At 42.3% G+C, this 19,265-nt stretch overlaps 1 protein-coding gene across 50 annotated transcripts in view; it reads right to left on the bottom strand.

The window, feature by feature from the left end:
* The window catches only part of LOC110533415 (disks large homolog 2), a 317,171-nt gene that overhangs the window by 119,903 nt on the left and 178,003 nt on the right, over positions 1-19,265 (bottom strand). The window contains exon 1 of one of the 50 annotated variants that reach the window (XM_090186005.1): positions 12,362-12,571. The exons of 48 other annotated variants lie outside the window; for them this stretch is intronic. In XM_090186005.1, coding sequence (XP_090042131.1) covers positions 12,362-12,445 — 84 coding nt within the window. In that variant the 5' untranslated portion in view covers positions 12,446-12,571. Of the gene's footprint in view, positions 1-12,361; positions 12,572-19,265 lie in introns of those variants that run through there. One more of the 50 variants, XM_036989789.2, reaches the window with a different exon arrangement.

The following is a 19,265-nucleotide window of genomic DNA, read 5'->3' as shown; positions in this document are numbered from 1 at the left end:
TCTCTATATGTTCAATATATGTTCAATAAGTATTATTAAACAAGTCAACAGTATCTGTCTCTCCAGACATTGATGTAAGAGGAAAGCCTTATTCGATGACAACATTGAACAGTAATTCAAATTGTAACTGTTTATTATGGCCATATTACCCTTAACCCAAGCTCTTGACCCAAATAGGACATCAGGTTGTAGTAAAAACAGACTCCCGAGCAGACCAATTCTCTGGCCACTTGGGCATATTTCTTGGGATTCAATGTGCATGTCAAGAAGAATACACACCAAACAAAGAATATAATAAAGTAGCTGATGTTATGCGCCTCTATAAAAGCATTTGCATCTTACTGACAGTGCACGAAAACACAACCAACCTATATATCATCCAGTGATAAAATCAAAACATGTGGCCTTGTATTGACTTTGGACTTGCTCAGTATGCAGTGCTCTATCCATTCTAGTTACAGCTCCAATCATTGCTACAGTAGATATATACCCAGTGGTCTTAGTCCACAGTATCTACTATTATGCTCATCTTTACCATGCCCAGGCATAAAGGTCAAAAGTCAACAGAGACATCATGAAATATTGATGAGAACCTTGAATTTAAAATACTGTGCTATGTAATACATTTTCAAAAAGTTTTGTGCACTTTCTCTTTGGTATGATGGCAGCCTTCCTTGGTCCTGAATACATTGTCTTTCTGGCCTCTCTCACCTTGCTGAAACCTGTCAGGTAATAATTAATAATGCCAGTGTATGCTAATGGATTTGGTGTCGAGGCCGCCAAGGCTTTTTATGAGCTGGCAAAATGTATCCTAAACTGTCCGCACTCTAATGGAGAGATAAGGACCCACGGGAATAGTTGGTCATTTAATGTGGGTGGCAGAAGGATTTGGCTGTCAAGAGGAGCATAAAATCCCAGTACACCTCCCGATGACACCCCTCAACTAACCCTCACCTTCCTATCCAGGTTCTGTGGACTGCTGATGAGACACTTTACAATAAAAGCTGTTGTGGCCTGGTGGTAATGCCTCAACCTCTGGCACACTTGTCTACGTGTCAGCATAGACCTACTTTCCCTTTGACACAAGCTCTCTCTATCTTTCCCCACTGTCATCCTCTCTCTCCATCTGTTAAATCAGAAAATACCTGTCATCAGGTCTACAAAAGTCATAAACATAACCATAGCTTGATGTTACATCAATGACAGGTCACATTGCCATCTTGCTAATAGATTTCTGTTGAATAATGTGATGTAGTTTGTCATTAGCTGTCATTACATGTTGAGCTCTAGAAGTCACATGTATGAAACCCTGCATCTATTAGGATGTGGCATTATGATGTGGCATTATGATGTGGCATTATGATGTGGCATTAGGGTGTGGCATTATGGTGTGGCATTATGATGTGGCATTAGACTGTGGCATTAGGATGTAGCATTAGGATGTGGCATTATGATGTGGCATTATGATGTGGCATTAGGATGTGGCATTAGGATGTGGCATTAGGATGTGTCACCTCACATTCTAGTGTAAGCACTCTATAACATTGTGTGCTATTGAGCTGCCACAGTAAGTGATGGTATAGAGAATAGTACAAGAGGTAAGTAAGTTTGTATGGTTTCAAGTATCTAAAAGTCAATATCAAGGCCTTGCTGGCAGTTAATTCTTTACCCTAAATTGGGAGAATTGTCTGAGCCTCTACAATACAACAAACTCTCCATGTATCGTTCCTATGCACGACAAGCAAGTAGAGAGGATATCAACTTGAGTACCTGAGTTTCATGATAGATCCAACTGACGACTAATGACATTAGCAGCAGGTCATGTGTAGCTCAATTGGTAGCGCATGGACTCCAAAGATTGTAGGTTTGATTCCTGCTGGGTCCACCCATAGGATATACAAGCATGACTATAAGTCACTTTGGATAAAAGTGTATGCTAAATGGCATATATTATGTTCACACACAACCTCGCATTTAGAATGGAAACCATCTCTTCCTTCCAACCTCGCGTTTAGAATGGAAACCATCTCTTCCTTCCAACCTCACGTTTAGAATGGAAACCATCTCTTCCTTCCAACCTCGCATTTAGAATGGAAACCATCTCTTCCTTCCAACCTCGCATTTAGAATGGAAACCATCTCTTCCTTCCAACCTCACGTTTAGAATGGAAACCATCTCTTCCTTCCAACCTCACGTTTAGAATGGAAACCATCTCTTCCTTCCAACCTCGCGTTTAGAATGGAAACCATCTCTTCCTTCCAACCTCGCGTTTAGAATGGAAACCATCTCTTCCTTCCAACCTCGCGTTTAGAATGGAAACCATCTCTTCCTTCCAACCTCACGTTTAGATTGGAAACCATCTCTTCCTTCCTGTATCCAATTAAATAAATCAATTGAAAAGGGAAATTGGAATACAAATCCTGCACTATGCACTGCTGTAATACTTTTAAAAACCTTCGACTTTGTGACAGATAGCAGCGTAATGGAAGAGATCCTGCTGACTCAGGCTGCATCCCAAATTCCCAATTTAGTGCACTACTTATGACCAAGGCCCATGCTGCTCTGGTCAAAAGTAGTGCACTATATAGGGAATATGTTTCCATTTAGGATGCATGTGGCCTCAGACTGCTGTACATGGCATAGCAGCAAATCACAAAGGATGTCCTAATATGTCCTAATATGAAGTCTGACTGATCAAATCCTTTCCCAGAAACCAATTTAAAAAGTCATTGCAATGTGATAAACCTGATGGAGGAAAAGAGAAGAGACTTTCAACACTGTGAAATTATAATGACGTTACGATTGTCTCATCTGAGAATGAATGGATTTCGAGCCGGACAACACAGGGCAATGGTCTTTAGGCGAAAGTAGGCAGCAGAAGACCACACTCTGCCACTGGAGAAAATAAAAAAAACTAAAACACTGAAAACCATAATAAAAAGCTGAAAACTTTGTCTATCAACTGTAAATCAAGGTATTTGAGTCTCTCCTCTCCGACTTTGCTTGTTGGTAATGATTCTCACTACATCAATGTTCAAATGATTCAATGGAAAAATGAAGTAGCCACTAACAGCCAGAGAAATAGTACAGAAATAAGACTTATTTTATCGACTCCATGTCAGTGCTGCTTAGCAAACACAACTCTGCACAACTCTGCATTTCTTCAAGTGGATATTTTATATCATTCAAATGGGCTATTTCTGGTATGAGAAATCTGGGAGCAGTGACTGCTCTGGTAATCTAATAACAAAAACAGTCCTCTTTCAATTAGACTTTATCGCATCGCTTCTTGGATTTGTTCTTGTGTTTCAGGTCACACATCGAAGTGGAATATCAAGGACTGCTAAAGAATTGGTTGTAGACCTATTTTGACTCTAAGAAGAAATATATAGTATTGTATTACTTTGGTGTGCATTCAATGTTTTGGTCTTATGTTCAATTTACTTTTCAAAAGTTACGTAGGACTCTGGTCAAAAATGGTGCACTATATAGGGAATAGGGAGCCATGTCGTAATATGAATAGTGTATCTGCAAAGTTTTTGTTGGCAGAAGTCTGACTGACCAAATCCTTCCCAGAAACCAATTTAAAAAGTCATCACAATGTGATAAACCTGATGGAAGAAATGAGGAAGACAAATGGGAGAGACACTGTGAGATTATAATGACGTTACGATTGTCTCATCTGAGAATTAATGGATTTCGAGCCTGACAACACAGGGCAAATGTTTGGGGTGACAAGATGATGTGGTACGCCCTTGTTTGAGGGAATAAAATAATATATTTGTTGAAATGACTCCTGGACAGAAAAATGTATAGTCACCGTAGGATTTGTTTTTTAAATAATGTTAAGGTCCAGGAGAGGTCTTCAACAATGGTGAATACAATTAGGAACAGAAACTGACTTTTCATGGGGACATTATTTCAGATTTTTCAAATTGAGGGAATGGCAAGGGGCACTTCTGACATAACTTTCTTTATGGGGTGGCAGGTAGCCTAGTGGTTAGAGTGTTGGTCCAGGAACCGAAAGGTTGCTGGATCGAATCCCTGAGCTGACAAGGTAAAAATCTGTTGTTCTGCCCCTGAACAAGGCAATTAACCCACTGTTCCCTGGTAGCCTGTCATTGTAAATAAGAATTTGTTCTTAACTGACTTGCCTAGTTAAATTGAAATATGGCAAGGGGCACTTCTGACATAACCTTCTGTTTGTGCTTGCCACGTCAATAAACAAGTTATACGTTTCCCAACAATTGTTCAGGAGTGAGTGACCTGATATCGATGGATCTTCATCATGAACTAACAACATAACAATGGCGCAACATGATGGATGCAAAAAAGTCTTTTTTGGAACCGTGAAATATCGACATTCCTCGTCAAATTGATGACAGCAGCTAGTCAAAATGACTACAGTGACTGCAAGAACCTCTAGGGTTAAGCTGAGGTTTAACCCCGACGGTTAGGTCTTTAGGCGAAAGTAGGCGCCAGAAAACCACACACTGCAACTGGGAGAAAACCTAAACTAAAACACTGAAAACCATAGCACCTTGAAAACGCAAAAACTGTACGTATAACCCCATTGGAAACAAAGTAAAATACAATTTTAATTCAAAATGTTAAAACACGTCAAATAATGCAGTCTAAGGCTTGTGACTTGGCAGGCTGGAGCTGAGGAACATGCTTTGCATTACTGCAAGTTTTTTTCCTCCCAAATACCTTATTATTCAACTTGAGAACAACACAAACTTTAAAGAAGGGGGAAAAGAATAGGAAAACTGTAAGTCTATCAATTGGAAATCAACATATTTGAGTCTCTCCTCTCTGACTTTGCTTGTTGGAAATTATTTTCACAACATCAATGTTCAAATTATTAAATGGAGAAAAAAAGTAGCCATTAGAGGAAGAGTACAGAAAGAACAGCCCTTTTTCAGACTCAATGTCAGTGCTGCTTAGCAAACACAACTCCGTATTTCTTCAAGTGGAAAATACATATTTTATTTGTGTGACAATTAAATGGGCTATTTCTGGAAGGATTTCCTATGAGTAAATCTGGCAGCAGCGACTGCTCTGGTAATCTAATAACAAAAGCAGTCCTCTTTCAATTAGATTTGTTCTTGTGTTTCAGGTCACAATTCGAAGTGGAATATTAGAGAAATGTCTATAGGCCGACTTTGACTCTGATAAGAAGAAATATAGGATATCGTGAAATTTACATTGGTGGGCATTCATTGTTTTGGCCTTATGTTTAATTTGCTTTTCAAAATCTTTAAAAGTTACATTTATTTAGATAACAGCAACTGTAACGGCAGATCTCCTCTTCAGTGGAAGAGGAGTAAGGATCGGACCAAGATGCAGTGTGGTAAGTGTCTATAATGTTTTTAATAAAGACAAATGAACACTCGGACAAAAACAATAACGTGAAATCTACAAAAACCGAAACAGTACCGTGTGGCGACAAACACACACACGGAAACAAACACCCACAAACCAACAGTGAAACCCAGGCTACCTAAGTATGATTCTCAATCGGAGACAACTAACGAAACCTGCCTCTGATTGAGAACCATACTAGGCCGAAACAGAAACCAAACATAGAAACACAAAACATAGACTGCCCACCCCAACTCACGCCCTGACCATACTAAATAAAGACAAAACAAAGGAAATACAGATCAGAAAGTGACAGCAACATTCCAAATCTAATATGTAAATTCAATTAAGCATTAGATTGAGCAGCACTTTCACTGATGAGTTTCCTTGAGTCAAACCTAAAAATGTTGGAAACACTTTACTTGAAGAGTACCTACATTCATAATGCCATAAATAATGCATCCATTTGCAGTGCATAAGCATTTCATAAGCATACTGTAAAAGCTTATCAACTTATGTTGACAACTGCAAGTTAATATTTTGGTTATGTTTTACATGAGCATTTACAGAATGTTTATTATGAATGCAGTACGGGATATGAACATAAAGTCCCTTATGTACAGTGCATTCGGAAAGTATTGAAATCCCTTCACTTTTTCCACATTTTGTTACGTTACAGCCTTATTCTAAAATGTATTAAATAGTTCTTCCCTCTCATCAATCTACACACAATACCCCATTATGACAGCGCAAAAACAAGGTTTTTGATTATTTTTGCAAATGTAAAGATAAAACAAACGGAACTATGACATTTACATAAGTATTCAGACCTTTTACTCAGTACTTTGTTGAAGCACCTTTGGCAGCGATTACAGCCTCAAGTCTTCTTGGGTATTACGTTACAAGCTTGGCACACCTGTATTTGGTGAATTTCTCCCATTCTACTCTGTAGGATTCTCTCAAGCTGTACAGCTATTTTCAGGTCTCTCCAGAGATGTTCGGGTTTAAGTCCGGGCTCTGCCTGGGCCACTCAAGGACATTCAGAGACTTGTCCCAAAGCCAGTCCTGCATTGTCTTGGCTATGTGATTAGGGATTTTGTCCTGTTGGAAGGTGAACCTTCGCCTTCCTGAGGTCCTGAGTGCTCTGGAGCAGGTTTTCATCAAGGATCTCTCTGTACTTTGCTCCATTCATTTTTCCCTCGATCCTGACTAGTCTCCCAGTTCCGACTGCTAAAAAACATCCCCACAGCATGATGCTGCCACCACCATGCTTCACTGTAGGGATGGTATTGGCCAGGTGATGAGCGGTGCCTGGTTTCCTCCAGATGTGGCGCTTGGCGTTCACGCCAAAGAATCCAATCTTGGTTTCATTAGACAAGAGAATCTTGTTTCTCTTGGTCTGAGAGTCCTTTAGGTGCATTTTGGAAAACTCCAAGCGGGCTGTCATGTGCCTTTTACCGAGGAGTGGCTTCCATCTGGCCACTACCAAAAAGGCCTGATTGGTGGAGTGCTGCAGAGATGGTTGTCCTTCTGGAAGGTTCTGCCACCTTCACAAAGGAACTCTGAAGCTCTGTCAGACTGACCATCGGGTTCTTGGTCACCTCCCTGACCAAGGCCCTTTTCCCCCGATTGTTCAGTTTGGCCAGGAGACCAGCTCTAGGAAGAGTCTTGGTGGTTCCAAAATTCTTCCATGTAAAATGTATTGAGGCCACTGTGTTCTTGGGGACCTTCAATGCTGCAGAAATGTTTTGGTAACCTACCCCAGATCTGCCAACACAATCCTGTCTCTGAGCTCTACAGACAATTCATTCAACCTCATGGCTTGGTTTTTGCTCTGACATACATTGTCAACTGTGGGACCTATTTAAACAGCTGTGTGCCTTTCCAAATCATGTCCAATAAATGTAATTTACCACAGGTGGACTCAAATCAAGTTGTAGAAACATTTCAAGGATGATCAATGGAAACAGGATGCTCAAATTCAAGTCTCATAGCAAAGGGTCTGAATACTTATGTGTTTTTTTATTTTTTTATTTGCAAAAACCTCTTTTCGCTTTGTCATTATGGGGTATTATGTGTAGATTGATGAATAATTTTTTTTATTTAATCAATTTTAGAAAAAGGCTGAAACGTATCAAAATGTGGAAAAAGGGAAGGGGTCTGAATACTTTCCAAATTCACCCAGCTCAATGTACTGTAAAATCGATCTATTGGCTACTACATGATACTCATGAGGTTGCTACAACCTAGCCTATGAATGAAAGTTTACAACGTAGGTGCACACAGGTCGAGAGAAAACGGTGAGGTGACAGACAGTGACACATGGACAGACAGCAAGGTGTTATCATTAGTCCAGCAGTTGCAAATGAGAGTTTCTATTGGACAAATTCAGGCATGTTTATCCCCGTTTTGTTCCGTTTGCTTCCTTTTAAGAAATGTTTTTCAACAGAATCAGAGGAATGAATACATGCCTGGTCTCGCGTAAACACAGTTCACATTCATAGCAGCCACGTTGTATTCCTTCTCTCATCTATGCGCTCTCCTCCTCTCACCTTTTCCATTCGCTTGTGGACTTCAACGCACAACACATCAGCTGTATCTGATCAAGCGGGAAAAAAACATAATTGTCACCATTTTAGCTAAAGTAATGTCATAGTCAACATAGCTAATAGAAGCGTTAGTTCTATTAGCTATGTTTGTCACATCTGCTCCTGCTATGCCCTCTGGTGTTCATCCGGTGTCTTCTTGACCTGCAGCTACTCCCCCTGTATACACTCTCTCTCTCTCTCCCGCTCCCTCTCTGTGTGATTGTGTGGTTGGAGACAGGTGTGCTGGAGTCAGAGCAGATCCCTACCAGCTGCAACTCATTCCATAATCAAGACCTCAACAAATTCTCAGTCCTGCCACTTCCACTCTGCCAGATTATAATCTCTGTTCAGTCAGTTCATGATTCTAGCCATTTATGATTATTCAAGATTATCCAATCCTATTACTCTGCTGTGCCTGTTTCCCTGCCTGACACCGTTTATCCTCTCATTGCAGTTACTGCTCTGTCTCTGGCTCCTGTCTACTGTTCCACATCTCACCACCCAACTACCTTGCTCTGGATTTTACTCAACACCACTACCTTGGATTCCACTCAGGACCTGTTTACCCTGTTCTACTCAGCTAACTGCAACCTCAGTCTCCACTTCTGTTTTTTCTGCAACTCATCCGAGCTTCCCCGGATCTGCACTCCAGATCTCCCTGTGTAACAATAAATATTTTGGTTCATTCATCCCTGTTTCCGCATCTGAGTCTGCTCTTGGGCTCCGCTTAACAATGTTGACTATGACGTTAGCTAACCCTGCTACAATCATGCAGTAACTTTAAAGTGTATAGTCAGTTAGCAGTTTAGCAGTTACACCGGCCGGCCCGGGTGGCAATAAATTAGTAAAACCAAAAGTTTACTTTGACTTGGAAGAGTTCCACTGTTGTGTTGGATAGTCATAGCCAGCTAGCTAACATAGAATCCCTCTGTTTGAGCAGGCTAAACTAGCTAGCAGCATTTGCTTGCTAAGTAAGGGAAACTGAATGTGAAGAAGAAAAAAAAGACAAAATCTCTCTCTCTCTTGCTTCTTCTTCACCATATTTTATGCACTGCAGTGCTAGCTAGCTGTAGATTATGCTTTCAGTACTATATTCATTTTCTGATTCTTTGATTGTGTGGACAACATGTCAGTTCATGCTGCAAGGGCTCTGATAGGTTGGAGGATGTCCTCCGGAAGTTGGCATAATTATTGTTTAAGTCTTTGGAAGGGGCTGAGAACCATGAGGCTCCTAGGTTTTGTATTGAAGTCAGTGTAGCCAGAAGAGGACGGAAGCTAGCTGTCTTCCGTCTACACCATGGTGCTACCCTACAGAGTTCCGTTGAAGCTACTGTAAACGTTCATAGCAAAACAGTGTGTTTTAATAAATTATTTGGTGATGTGAATATATTTAGTATAGTTTAATCTAAAAATGATAACTTTTTAACTATTACTTTTTTTAATGAAATTCACTGAGGAGGATGGTCCTCCCCTTCCTCCTCTAAGGAGCCTCCAGTGGTAGGTACCCTTCAAGCTAAATTCAAAAAACAACAAAACGGCAGCCTCGCCAACATCATTCATTCATTCATTCATTTCTGTAATTTCATCAATAGGCTGCTATAGAATAGTAAGCCTGACCTGCAAGGCAAATTATTTTTTATTGACATACATTTCTGCATTTTACCATGAGAACTACTCCTCAGTGGTGTAAAGTATATAAGTAAAAATACTTTAAAGTACTACTTAAGTAGTTTTTTGGGGAATCTGTACTTTACTATTTATATTTTTGGAAACTTTTACTTTTACTTCACTACATTCCTAAAGGAAATAATGTACTTTTTATTGACACCCAAAAGTACTCATTACATTTTGACAGGAAAATTGTCCAATACACACACTTATCAAGAGAACATCCCTGGTCATCCCTACTGCTTCTAATCTGGCGGACTCACTAAAGACAAATGCTTTGTTTGTAAATCATGTCTGAGTTTTTGGGAGTGTGCCCCTTGCTGTCTGTCAAAAAAATATAAAATAAATACAAATATTGTGCCGTCTGGTTTGCTTAATATAAGGAAGTTGAAATGATTAATACTTTTACTTTTGATACTTAAGTACATTTTAGCAATTCCATTTACTTTTGATATTTAAGTATATTTAAAACCAAATACCTTTAGACTTTTACTCAAGTAGTATTTTACTGAGTGACTTTCACTTTTACTTGAGTCATTTTCTATTAAGGTATCTTTACTTTTACTGAAGTATGACAATAGCCTAAGGAATCACTGCATTTGTGAAACATCACAGTTTTTTCCCAGTGCGGGCAAGCCATATACCGAATTAGGCTAAACCTGCAAGTCGCCGCTGATTGGACAGACACCTGACTTGCAAACTCTCAACATGTAGCCAGTGATTCAGATTAACTCATTCTTGTTTAGACAGAGCAGTTTACCTTAACACACAGCTGCACACTGAACCAGCTATAAGCCCCCTACAATAACTCTGTGACTTAGAAGAGCTGTAGAAGAGCTGACACAGAGGACCAATTAGTTGCTTCCCAACTGTGCTGAGGCACACACTCCTCTCTGCTATCCCTGTTGCTCATTCACACTCAGCTTCACACACACACACACACACACACACACACACACACACACACACACACACACACACACACACACACACACACACACACACACACACACACACACACACACACACACACTTGCTCACGCACACATGAGTGAGTGGCTGCGAGCCAGCGTGCTAATGCCAATGTTTTGTGGCTGTGTGTAAGAGTGCTTGTGTAATGCAATGTGCTTTCTCTCAGTGGAGGCAAGTGTGAGGTAATGGCCAAGTTCTTTAGCTCATAACATACTGGAAAGGTGCTTGTGAGTATAGTGATCAAGAAAGAGCCTTGCTTAGTTATCCATCCATTCAAAAATACATCACACTAAAATAACTACTCTCTGACTAGCAACAAGCTAGATAACATAAGGCACAAAAGATAATGCTACTAAAACGACTAAAACGTTCCTTGTCCGATACAGTAGGAAAGGAAGTACGGACAAAACAAGTTAAAAAAAAATCCTCTCCTGATAGGAAGCAATGTTGTTTCTATTCTGAGCCAACGAAATGCGTTGTTTCCATTCAAACACAAAATTCTAAATTAAAAATCTCCAGACTTCCAATAGTTGAGTCAATAAGAAGTGATTTGGAAGGATGTCTTCCCACGGGACTACCTTATCCCTGACCCCTGTTGTCTGCTCTCTGGATCAATGCGCCCCACTGCCGCCTCCTTGCAAACCAGCTCTATAGTTGCTAGGCAACGCTTTGCATCTTGGTGTTTAAGTGAACAAATCCATGTCGCAATATAAGCCATAGAGCACAATTTTTTTTTTTTTACTGTACTGCTTGCTTAGATTGAAGCACCAGGAGGAAGCTGTTTGCAGCATAACCAGCTTGGGAGCAAGTGACTTAGCCCCAGAGCAGAAACCTGTTGATGCTGATGCTAGCTACCTTTTGAATAGCTGAAAACCAACTGAAAACAGCTGAAAAACTCACCATTTGCTTATTCTATTTAAGAATTCAAACATTCTGGTTTATTAAAAGCTTAGGATCTATTCTATTCAAAGATATTACAATTCAAATTTTCCAGGGAAAAAATAAATAGGTGGAAACTCTAGTGGTGTAAGGCTCTCCCAGCAATCTGTAAAAAGCACACAGTAGATTAAATACTTCCAAAATAGAAGGCTTACTTTCGCCATTGCTTAAGTCACATTAACCACACACTATCCCAGGTGACATATGGCACAGACAAGGTGTCCATATTAGGACAGCCTAATCTCAGCAGGACTTGTTTTAATCTCAGTAGGACTCCTTACAGGACCAAAACACCCTTTGCAATCCAACTGTCCGTTAAACAGGAACATTGAGACAAATGAGGCAATGCAAGCAACTGCCCTTGGACTAATCAGAAGCCATGCTGATTTATCTTAAGACTCTGTCGGGATGAAATCTGCTAGTGCAGCAGGCACATTGTCAAACTTGTGTCTGGGACTTAAAAGACGGAGGAGAAATGTAACCGGAGGCCAGATAAGAGGATCTTGCGCAGTTAATGAGAAAGATACAGTTGAGTACCACAGATCAGAGTATAATGATCAGATCTTATGTGACATCATTCTCTGTCATACTCTCTCCCTCTGTGTGTCTCTCTCACGCTCTCTCTCGAATGAGACAGAACAGATGCTTTTAAAGAAGACATTGCATAGCCCACAAAACTGAGAATTTCAAAAAAATAAACACTGAAGAAAGCTGAGCAAAGCATAATCTGCATCTTACATCCAGATGGACACTTTCACTTTGTATTCTTCTTATACCATGACACTGTATTTGTTGACCGAAATAAATCAGAAAAAAAAACGTACACTTACCGTATCTTTTGGCATTTTGGCTTTCCTCGCATTCTGTACAAGTCTTCTCCCTAGCTTCTTGGCATAGAAAATCGAGGCAAACATACTCAGAGCAAAGAAATAAAGCACTTGTTTTGTTTGCAAGCCTAAAAGGCTCTAGACACACATGTGTCTGAGAGACTATTCCTTGTCAGTATATTCCACAGGCAAGAGAGAGCAGGAGGGAGGAATGATGAGAGAGAGAAAGCAGGAGTAGGACTTGAGCATAGAGAGCCTCTCTCTCTCTTTCTCTCTCGCTTTCTCTGCGTCTCAGCACAGCAGAAGAAGGTCTCTCTCTCACCCACACACACTCCCGGTGAGTGAGTGAGTGAGTGAGTGAGTGAGTGAATGAATGTGAGAGTGAGAGAGAGAAGGGGGGGGGGCAGTGTCTGCAGCAGCTCTATTTACATATCACAGAAAGAAGGGATGGACACTGAGCATGTCTTAGAATCCTTAGCACCCATCTAGTCCTGTAAACTGCCTGTCTAGAGCCCTAGCACCCAGAGGAGGTTCTGCTATCACCCGGCCCAGGGCCGTACATCATCCGGGGCCAGAATGCATCTCTCTCTCTCTCTTCCCCCTCCCCCTGGGCAGCAGAGTTGAGAGTGGAATGGGGGAAAGCTGCTGCTAAATCAATGGTGCCTTCCAGCTTGGCAGGTTTAATACACACACTCTCACACAGGGTCATAGTGAGTAGGACCCTCTGGGGAACACACAGAGTCTGTTTCCATGAGTCACGCTAGTGTACGGTAACATGGGTACTACAGATGTAAGATCTTAATTTGAGCCAGTTTGCTACAGCAGCAAAATAATACTGCAACAACAGGAAATTGCATGCTGTTTGGGGTTTTAGGCTGGGTTTCTGTACAGCACTTTGAGATATCAGCTGATGTAAGAAGGGCTTTATAAATAAATTTGATTTGATGATTTGATTTGAAATACAAATTATTAATGAGATTTTTTGTAGAGGTAGATTTTTTTTCATTAGGGCAAATCAAGTCTGACATTTTAAAGTAGAAATGACAAACTTTAGAAGCCTTTTTAAACCTTGAATACACTACAAGATTGCATTTCTGACTGTGCAGGAAAATTCTCGCCAACAAAAGAGTGATCACATTAAGATCCTACATCTGTACCCGTTGTTCTCGTAAAAAAGAAGACAACACAATTACTCACTACCTCAGAGTTACTACCACAAGACCTCGTGCTGGGTTGTGACAACAAAATATATATTTTTGTAAACATGCACCAGTCCCCTAAACTACAAAATGCACACTCCATTTCTCTGCTCATTTTATTTATATTTTCCACATTTTCCTTTCCCTGCACATTCTATGCTCTTTTTGTTCTGAAGAGCTTCTGTCCTTGGTTGCAACACTCACTACTGAGTTCCAAACTGCCTCTGGAAGCAACGTCAGCACAAGAACTGTTTGTCCATGGCCGAGCAGCCGCACACAAGCCTAAGATCACCATGCGTAATGCCAACCATCTGGCAGTCCAACGGACAAATCTGGGTTTGGCGGAAGCCAGGAGAACGCTACCTGCGTTCTCTAATGTATAGTGCCAGCTGTAAAGTTTGGTGGAGGAATAATGGTCTGGGGCTGTTCACGTCGGTAGCCATGAAGTGCTCACATCAACAGCATCCTCCAGGATACCCTAGACCAACTCCAATTCGCATACCACCCTAACAGATCCACAGATGACACAATCTTCATTGACTACAGCTCAGAGTTCAACACCATAGTGCCCACGAAGCTCATCACTAAGCTAAGGACCCTCGGACTAAACACCTCCCTCTGCAACTGGATCCTGGACTTCCTGATTGGCGGCCCCTAGGTGTTAAGGGTAGGCAACAACACGTCTGCCATGCTGACCCTCAACACCCACGACTGCGTGGCCAAACACAACTCCAACACCATCAATAAGTTTGCTGACGACAACATTGGTGAACCTGATCAACGACAACAATGAGACGGTTAGGGAGGAGGAGGTTAGGGAACTGGCAGTGTGGTGCCAGGACAACAACCTCTCCCTCAATGTGAGCAAGACAAAGGAGCTGATTGTGGACTAAAGGAAAAGGTGGGCCGAACAGGCCCTCATTAACATCAATGTGGCTGTAGTGGAGCGGGTCGAGAGTTTCAAGTTCCTTGGTGTCCACATCACCAACGACCTATATAATAGGCGGTGTCAGAGGAAAGCCCATAAACTTCCGGCGCCGACAGAGATGGCCGCCTCGCTTCGCGTTCCTAGGAAACTATGCAGTTTTTTGTTTTTTTACGAGTTATTTCTTACATTGGTACCCCAGGTCATCTTAGGTTTCATTACATACAGTTGAGAAGAACTCTTCTATTCAGAACTACTGAATATAAGAGCAGCGTTAACTCACCATCAGTACGACCAACAATATGACTTTCGCGAACCAGATCCTGTGTTCTGCCTTTCACCCAGGACAACGGAATGGATCCCAGCCGGCGACCCAAAACAACGACTTCGTAAAAGAGGGAAACGAAGCGGTCTTCTGGTCAGACTCCGGAGACGGGCACATCGCGCACCACTCCCTAGCATTCTTCTCACCAATGTCCAGTCTCTTGACAACAAGGTTGATGAAATCCGAGCAAGGGTAGCATTCCAGAGGGACATCAGAGACTGTAACGTTCCTTGCTTCACGGAAACATGGCTCACTCGAGAGAGTCGGTGCAGCCAGCTGGTTTCTCCACGCATCGCGCCGACAGAAACAAACATCTTTCTGGTAAGAAGAGGGGCTTTATGGTTAACGAGACATGGTGTGGTCACAACCACATACAGGAACTCAGGTCCTTCTGTTCACCTGATTTAGAATTCTTCACAATCAAATGTCGACCGCATTATCTACCAAGGGAATTCTCTTCGATTATAATCACAGCCGTATATATTCCCCCCCAAGCAGACACATCGATGGCTCTGAACAAACTTTATTTGACTCTTTGCAAACTGGAATCCACATATCCTGAGGCTGCATTAATTGTAGCTGGGGATTTTAACAAGGCTAATCTGAAAACAAGATTCCCTAAATTGTATCAGCATATCGATTGCGCAACCAGGGCTGGTAAAATCTTGGATCATTGCTATTCTATCTTCCTTCCATATAAGGCCCTCCCCCGCCCTCCTTTCGGAAAAGCTGACCACGACTCCATTTTGTTGCTCCCTGCCTACAGACAGAAGCTAAAACAAGAAGTTCCCGCGCTGACGTCTGTTCAACCAATCTGATTCCACGCTCCAAGACTGCTTCCATCACGTGGACTGGGATATGTTTCGTATTGCGTCACACAACAACATTGACGAATACGCTGATTCGGTGAGTGAGTTCATTAGAACGTGCGGTGAAGATGTTGTTCCCATAGCAACGATTAAAACATTCCCAAACCAGAAACCGTGGATTGATGGCAGCATTCACGTGAAACTGAAAGCGCGAACCACTGCTTTTAATCAGGGCAAGGTGACCGAAAACATGACCGAATATAAACAGTGTAGCTATTCCCTCCGCAAGGCAATGAAACAAGTTAAGCGTTAGTATAGAGACAAAGTAGAATCACAATTCAACGGCTCAGACACAAGAGGTATGTGGCAGGGTCTACAGTCAATCACGGATTACAAAAAGAAAACCAGCCCAGTCACGGACCAGGATGTCTTGCTCCCAGGCGGACTAAATAACTTTTTTGCCCGCTTTGAGGACAATACAGTGCCACTGACACGGCCCGCAACCAATACATGCGGACTCTCCTTCAATGCAGCCGAGGTGAGTAAAACACTTAAACGTGTTAACCCTCGCAGGGCTGCAGGCCCAGACGGCATCCCCAGCCGCGCCCTCAGAGCATGCGCAGACCAGCTAGCTGGTGTGTTTACGGACATATTCAATCAATCCTTATCCCAGTCTGCTGTTCCAACATGCTTCAAGAGGGCCACCATTGTTCCTGTTCCCAAGCTCATCAAGCTCGAGACCCTGGGTCTCGACCCCGTCCTGTGCAACTGGGTACTGGACTTCCTGACGGGCCGCCCCGAGGTGGTGAGGGTAGGTAACAACATCTCCACCCCGCTGATCCTCAACACTGGGGCCCCACAAGGGTGCGTTCTGAGCCCTCTCCTGTACTCCCTGTTCACCCACGACTGCATGGCCACGCACGCCTCAAACTCAATCATCAAGTTTGCGGACGACACAACAGTGGTAGGCTTGATTACCATCAACGACGAGACGGCCTACAGGGAGGAGGTGAGGGCCCTCGGCGTGTGGTGTCAGGAAAATAACCTCACACTCAACGTCAACAAAACTAAGGAGATGATTGTGGACTTCAGGAAACAGCAGAGGGAACACCCCCCTATCCACATCGATGGGATGGTAGTGGAGAGGGTAGTAAGTTTTAAGTTCCTCTGCGTACACATCACAGACAAACTGAATTGGTCCACCCACACAGACAGCATCGTGAAGAAGGCGCAGCAGCGCCTCTTCAACCTCAGGAGGCTGAAGAAATTCGGCTTGTCACCAAAAGCACTCACAAACTTCTACAGATGCACAATCGAGAGCATCCTGTCGGGCTGTATCACCGCCTGGTACGGCAACTGCTCCGCCCACAACCGTAAGGCTCTCCAGAGGGTAGTGAGGTCCGCACAACGCATCACCGGGGGCAAACTACCTGCCCTCCAGGACACCTACACCACCCGATGTCACAGGAAGGCCATAAAGATCATCAAGGACAACAACCACCCGAGCCACTGCCTGTTCACCCCGCTATCATCCAGAAGGCGAGGTCAGTGCAGGTGCATCAAACCTGGGACCGAGAGACTGAAAAACAGCTTCTATCTCAAGGCCATCAGACTGTTAAACAGCCACCACTAACATTGAGTGGCTGCTGCCAACACACTGACTCAACTCCAGCCACTTTAATAATGGGAATTGATGGGAATTGATGTAAAATATATCAGTAGTCACTTTAAACAATGCTACCTAATATAATGTTTACATACCATACATTATTCATCTCATATGTATACGTATATACTGCACTCTATATCATCTACTGCATCTTTATGTAATACATGTATCACTAGCCACTTTAAACTATGCCACTTTGTTTACATACTCATCTCATATGTATATACTGTACTCGATACCATCTACTGCATCTTGCCTATGCCGCTCTGTACCATCACTCATTCATATATCTTTATGTACATATTCTTTATCCCTTTACACTTGTGTGTATAAGGTAGTAGTTTTGGAATTGTTAGTTAGATTACTCGTTGGTTATTACTGGATTGTCGGATCTAGAAGCACAAGCATTTCGCTACACTCGCATTAATATCTGCTAACCATGTGTATGTGACAAATACATTTGATTTGATTTTATTTGAAAATTAAAAAAAATCACCCAGGTCATAGACTGTTTGCTCTGCTACCGCACGGCAAGCCGAACCGGAGAGCCATGTCTAGAACCAAAAGGCTCCTTAACAGCTTCTACCCCCAAGCCATAAGACTGCTGAACAATTAATCAAATGGCCACCGGACTATTACATTGACCCCATCCCCTCCAATTATTTGTACACTGCTGCTACTCGCTGTTTATTATCTATGTATAGTCACTTCACCCCTACCAACATGTACTCTAACCTGTACCCCCGCACACTGACTCGGTACCGGTACCCCCTGTATATAGCCTCGTTATTGTTATGTTATTGTCTTACTTTTTATAATTTTTTACTTTAGTTTATTTGGTAAATATTTTCTTAACTTCTTGAACTGCACTGTTGGTTAAGGGGTGTAAGTAAGTATTTCACGATAAGGTCTACACTTGTTGTATTCGGCGCATGTGACAAATAAAGTTTGATTTGATTTTTGCATGGTTCGGGCTAGAGCCCTTAGTTCAAGTGAAGGGAAATCTTAATGCTACAGCATACAATGACATTCTAAACTATTCTGTGCTTCCAACTTTGTGGCAACAGTTTGGGGAAGGCCCTTTCCTGTTTCAGCATGACAATGCCGCTGTGCACAAAGCGAGGTCCATACAAAAATTGTTTGTTGAGATCAGTGTGGAAGAACTTGACTAACCTACACAGAGCCCTGACCTCAACTCCATCGAACAGCTTTGGGATGAATTGGAACGCCGACTGCGAGCCAGGCCTAATTCTGAGATTTTCGACGAGCAGGTGTCCACATACTTTAGTCATGTAGTGTTTTTGTGACTCAACTTTCATCTTTTAAATCTAAGAAAATGTTTCATTGTCCATCTAACCTTGTTCAATCAATTTATTCCGCTTATCTTGAGGTAGAATTCTTTTTTTTTTGTCTTGTTTTTTCACCTTTTCCATTTTTGCCGCTTGTATAAAACCCTCAGCACTTTAACCCTCATTTCCTACCTTCTCGCTGGCCCTGGGAGTCAGAGAGACATTCACACCTCTGGTCCTTGCCACTCTGTTGCTAGGGGTGTTGCTAGGGGTCTAGAACATGCTGCTGACCAAAGTCACCTGACCTGGTCAGCCAATCACAGGCCTCACCAAGTATGGGTCTCAAACCTCACAACACAATCTGTACAACTCACAACTGGACCTTTCCTGAACGAACAAGCCTTCCCTGGACATCCTTAACTGTGTGTTTGTGTGTCACTGACCATGTAAGTGAAATTGTAACCGGTTAGGGTTCAGGCTAGGAAACACTGTCACCACCGATAAATTCACAATAATTGAGAATTTCAATGAGAATTCTTCTACGGCTGGCCTTGCTTTCCACCTGGCCACTCCTACCCCAGTCAAAACCCCTGCACCCCTCACAGCAACTTGTCCAAGCCTCCACCATTTCTCCTTCGCCGAAATCCAGATTGCTGATGTTCTGAAAGTGCTGCAAAATCTGAACCCCTTC

This window comes from Oncorhynchus mykiss, chromosome 10 (assembly GCF_057628025.1).
Source record: "Oncorhynchus mykiss isolate SJ-2025 chromosome 10, ASM5762802v1, whole genome shotgun sequence".
NCBI classification, from domain to species: domain Eukaryota; kingdom Metazoa; phylum Chordata; class Actinopteri; order Salmoniformes; family Salmonidae; genus Oncorhynchus; species Oncorhynchus mykiss.
Note: the sequence above shows the minus strand (reverse complement) of the source record. Positions and strands in the feature narration are given on the sequence as shown.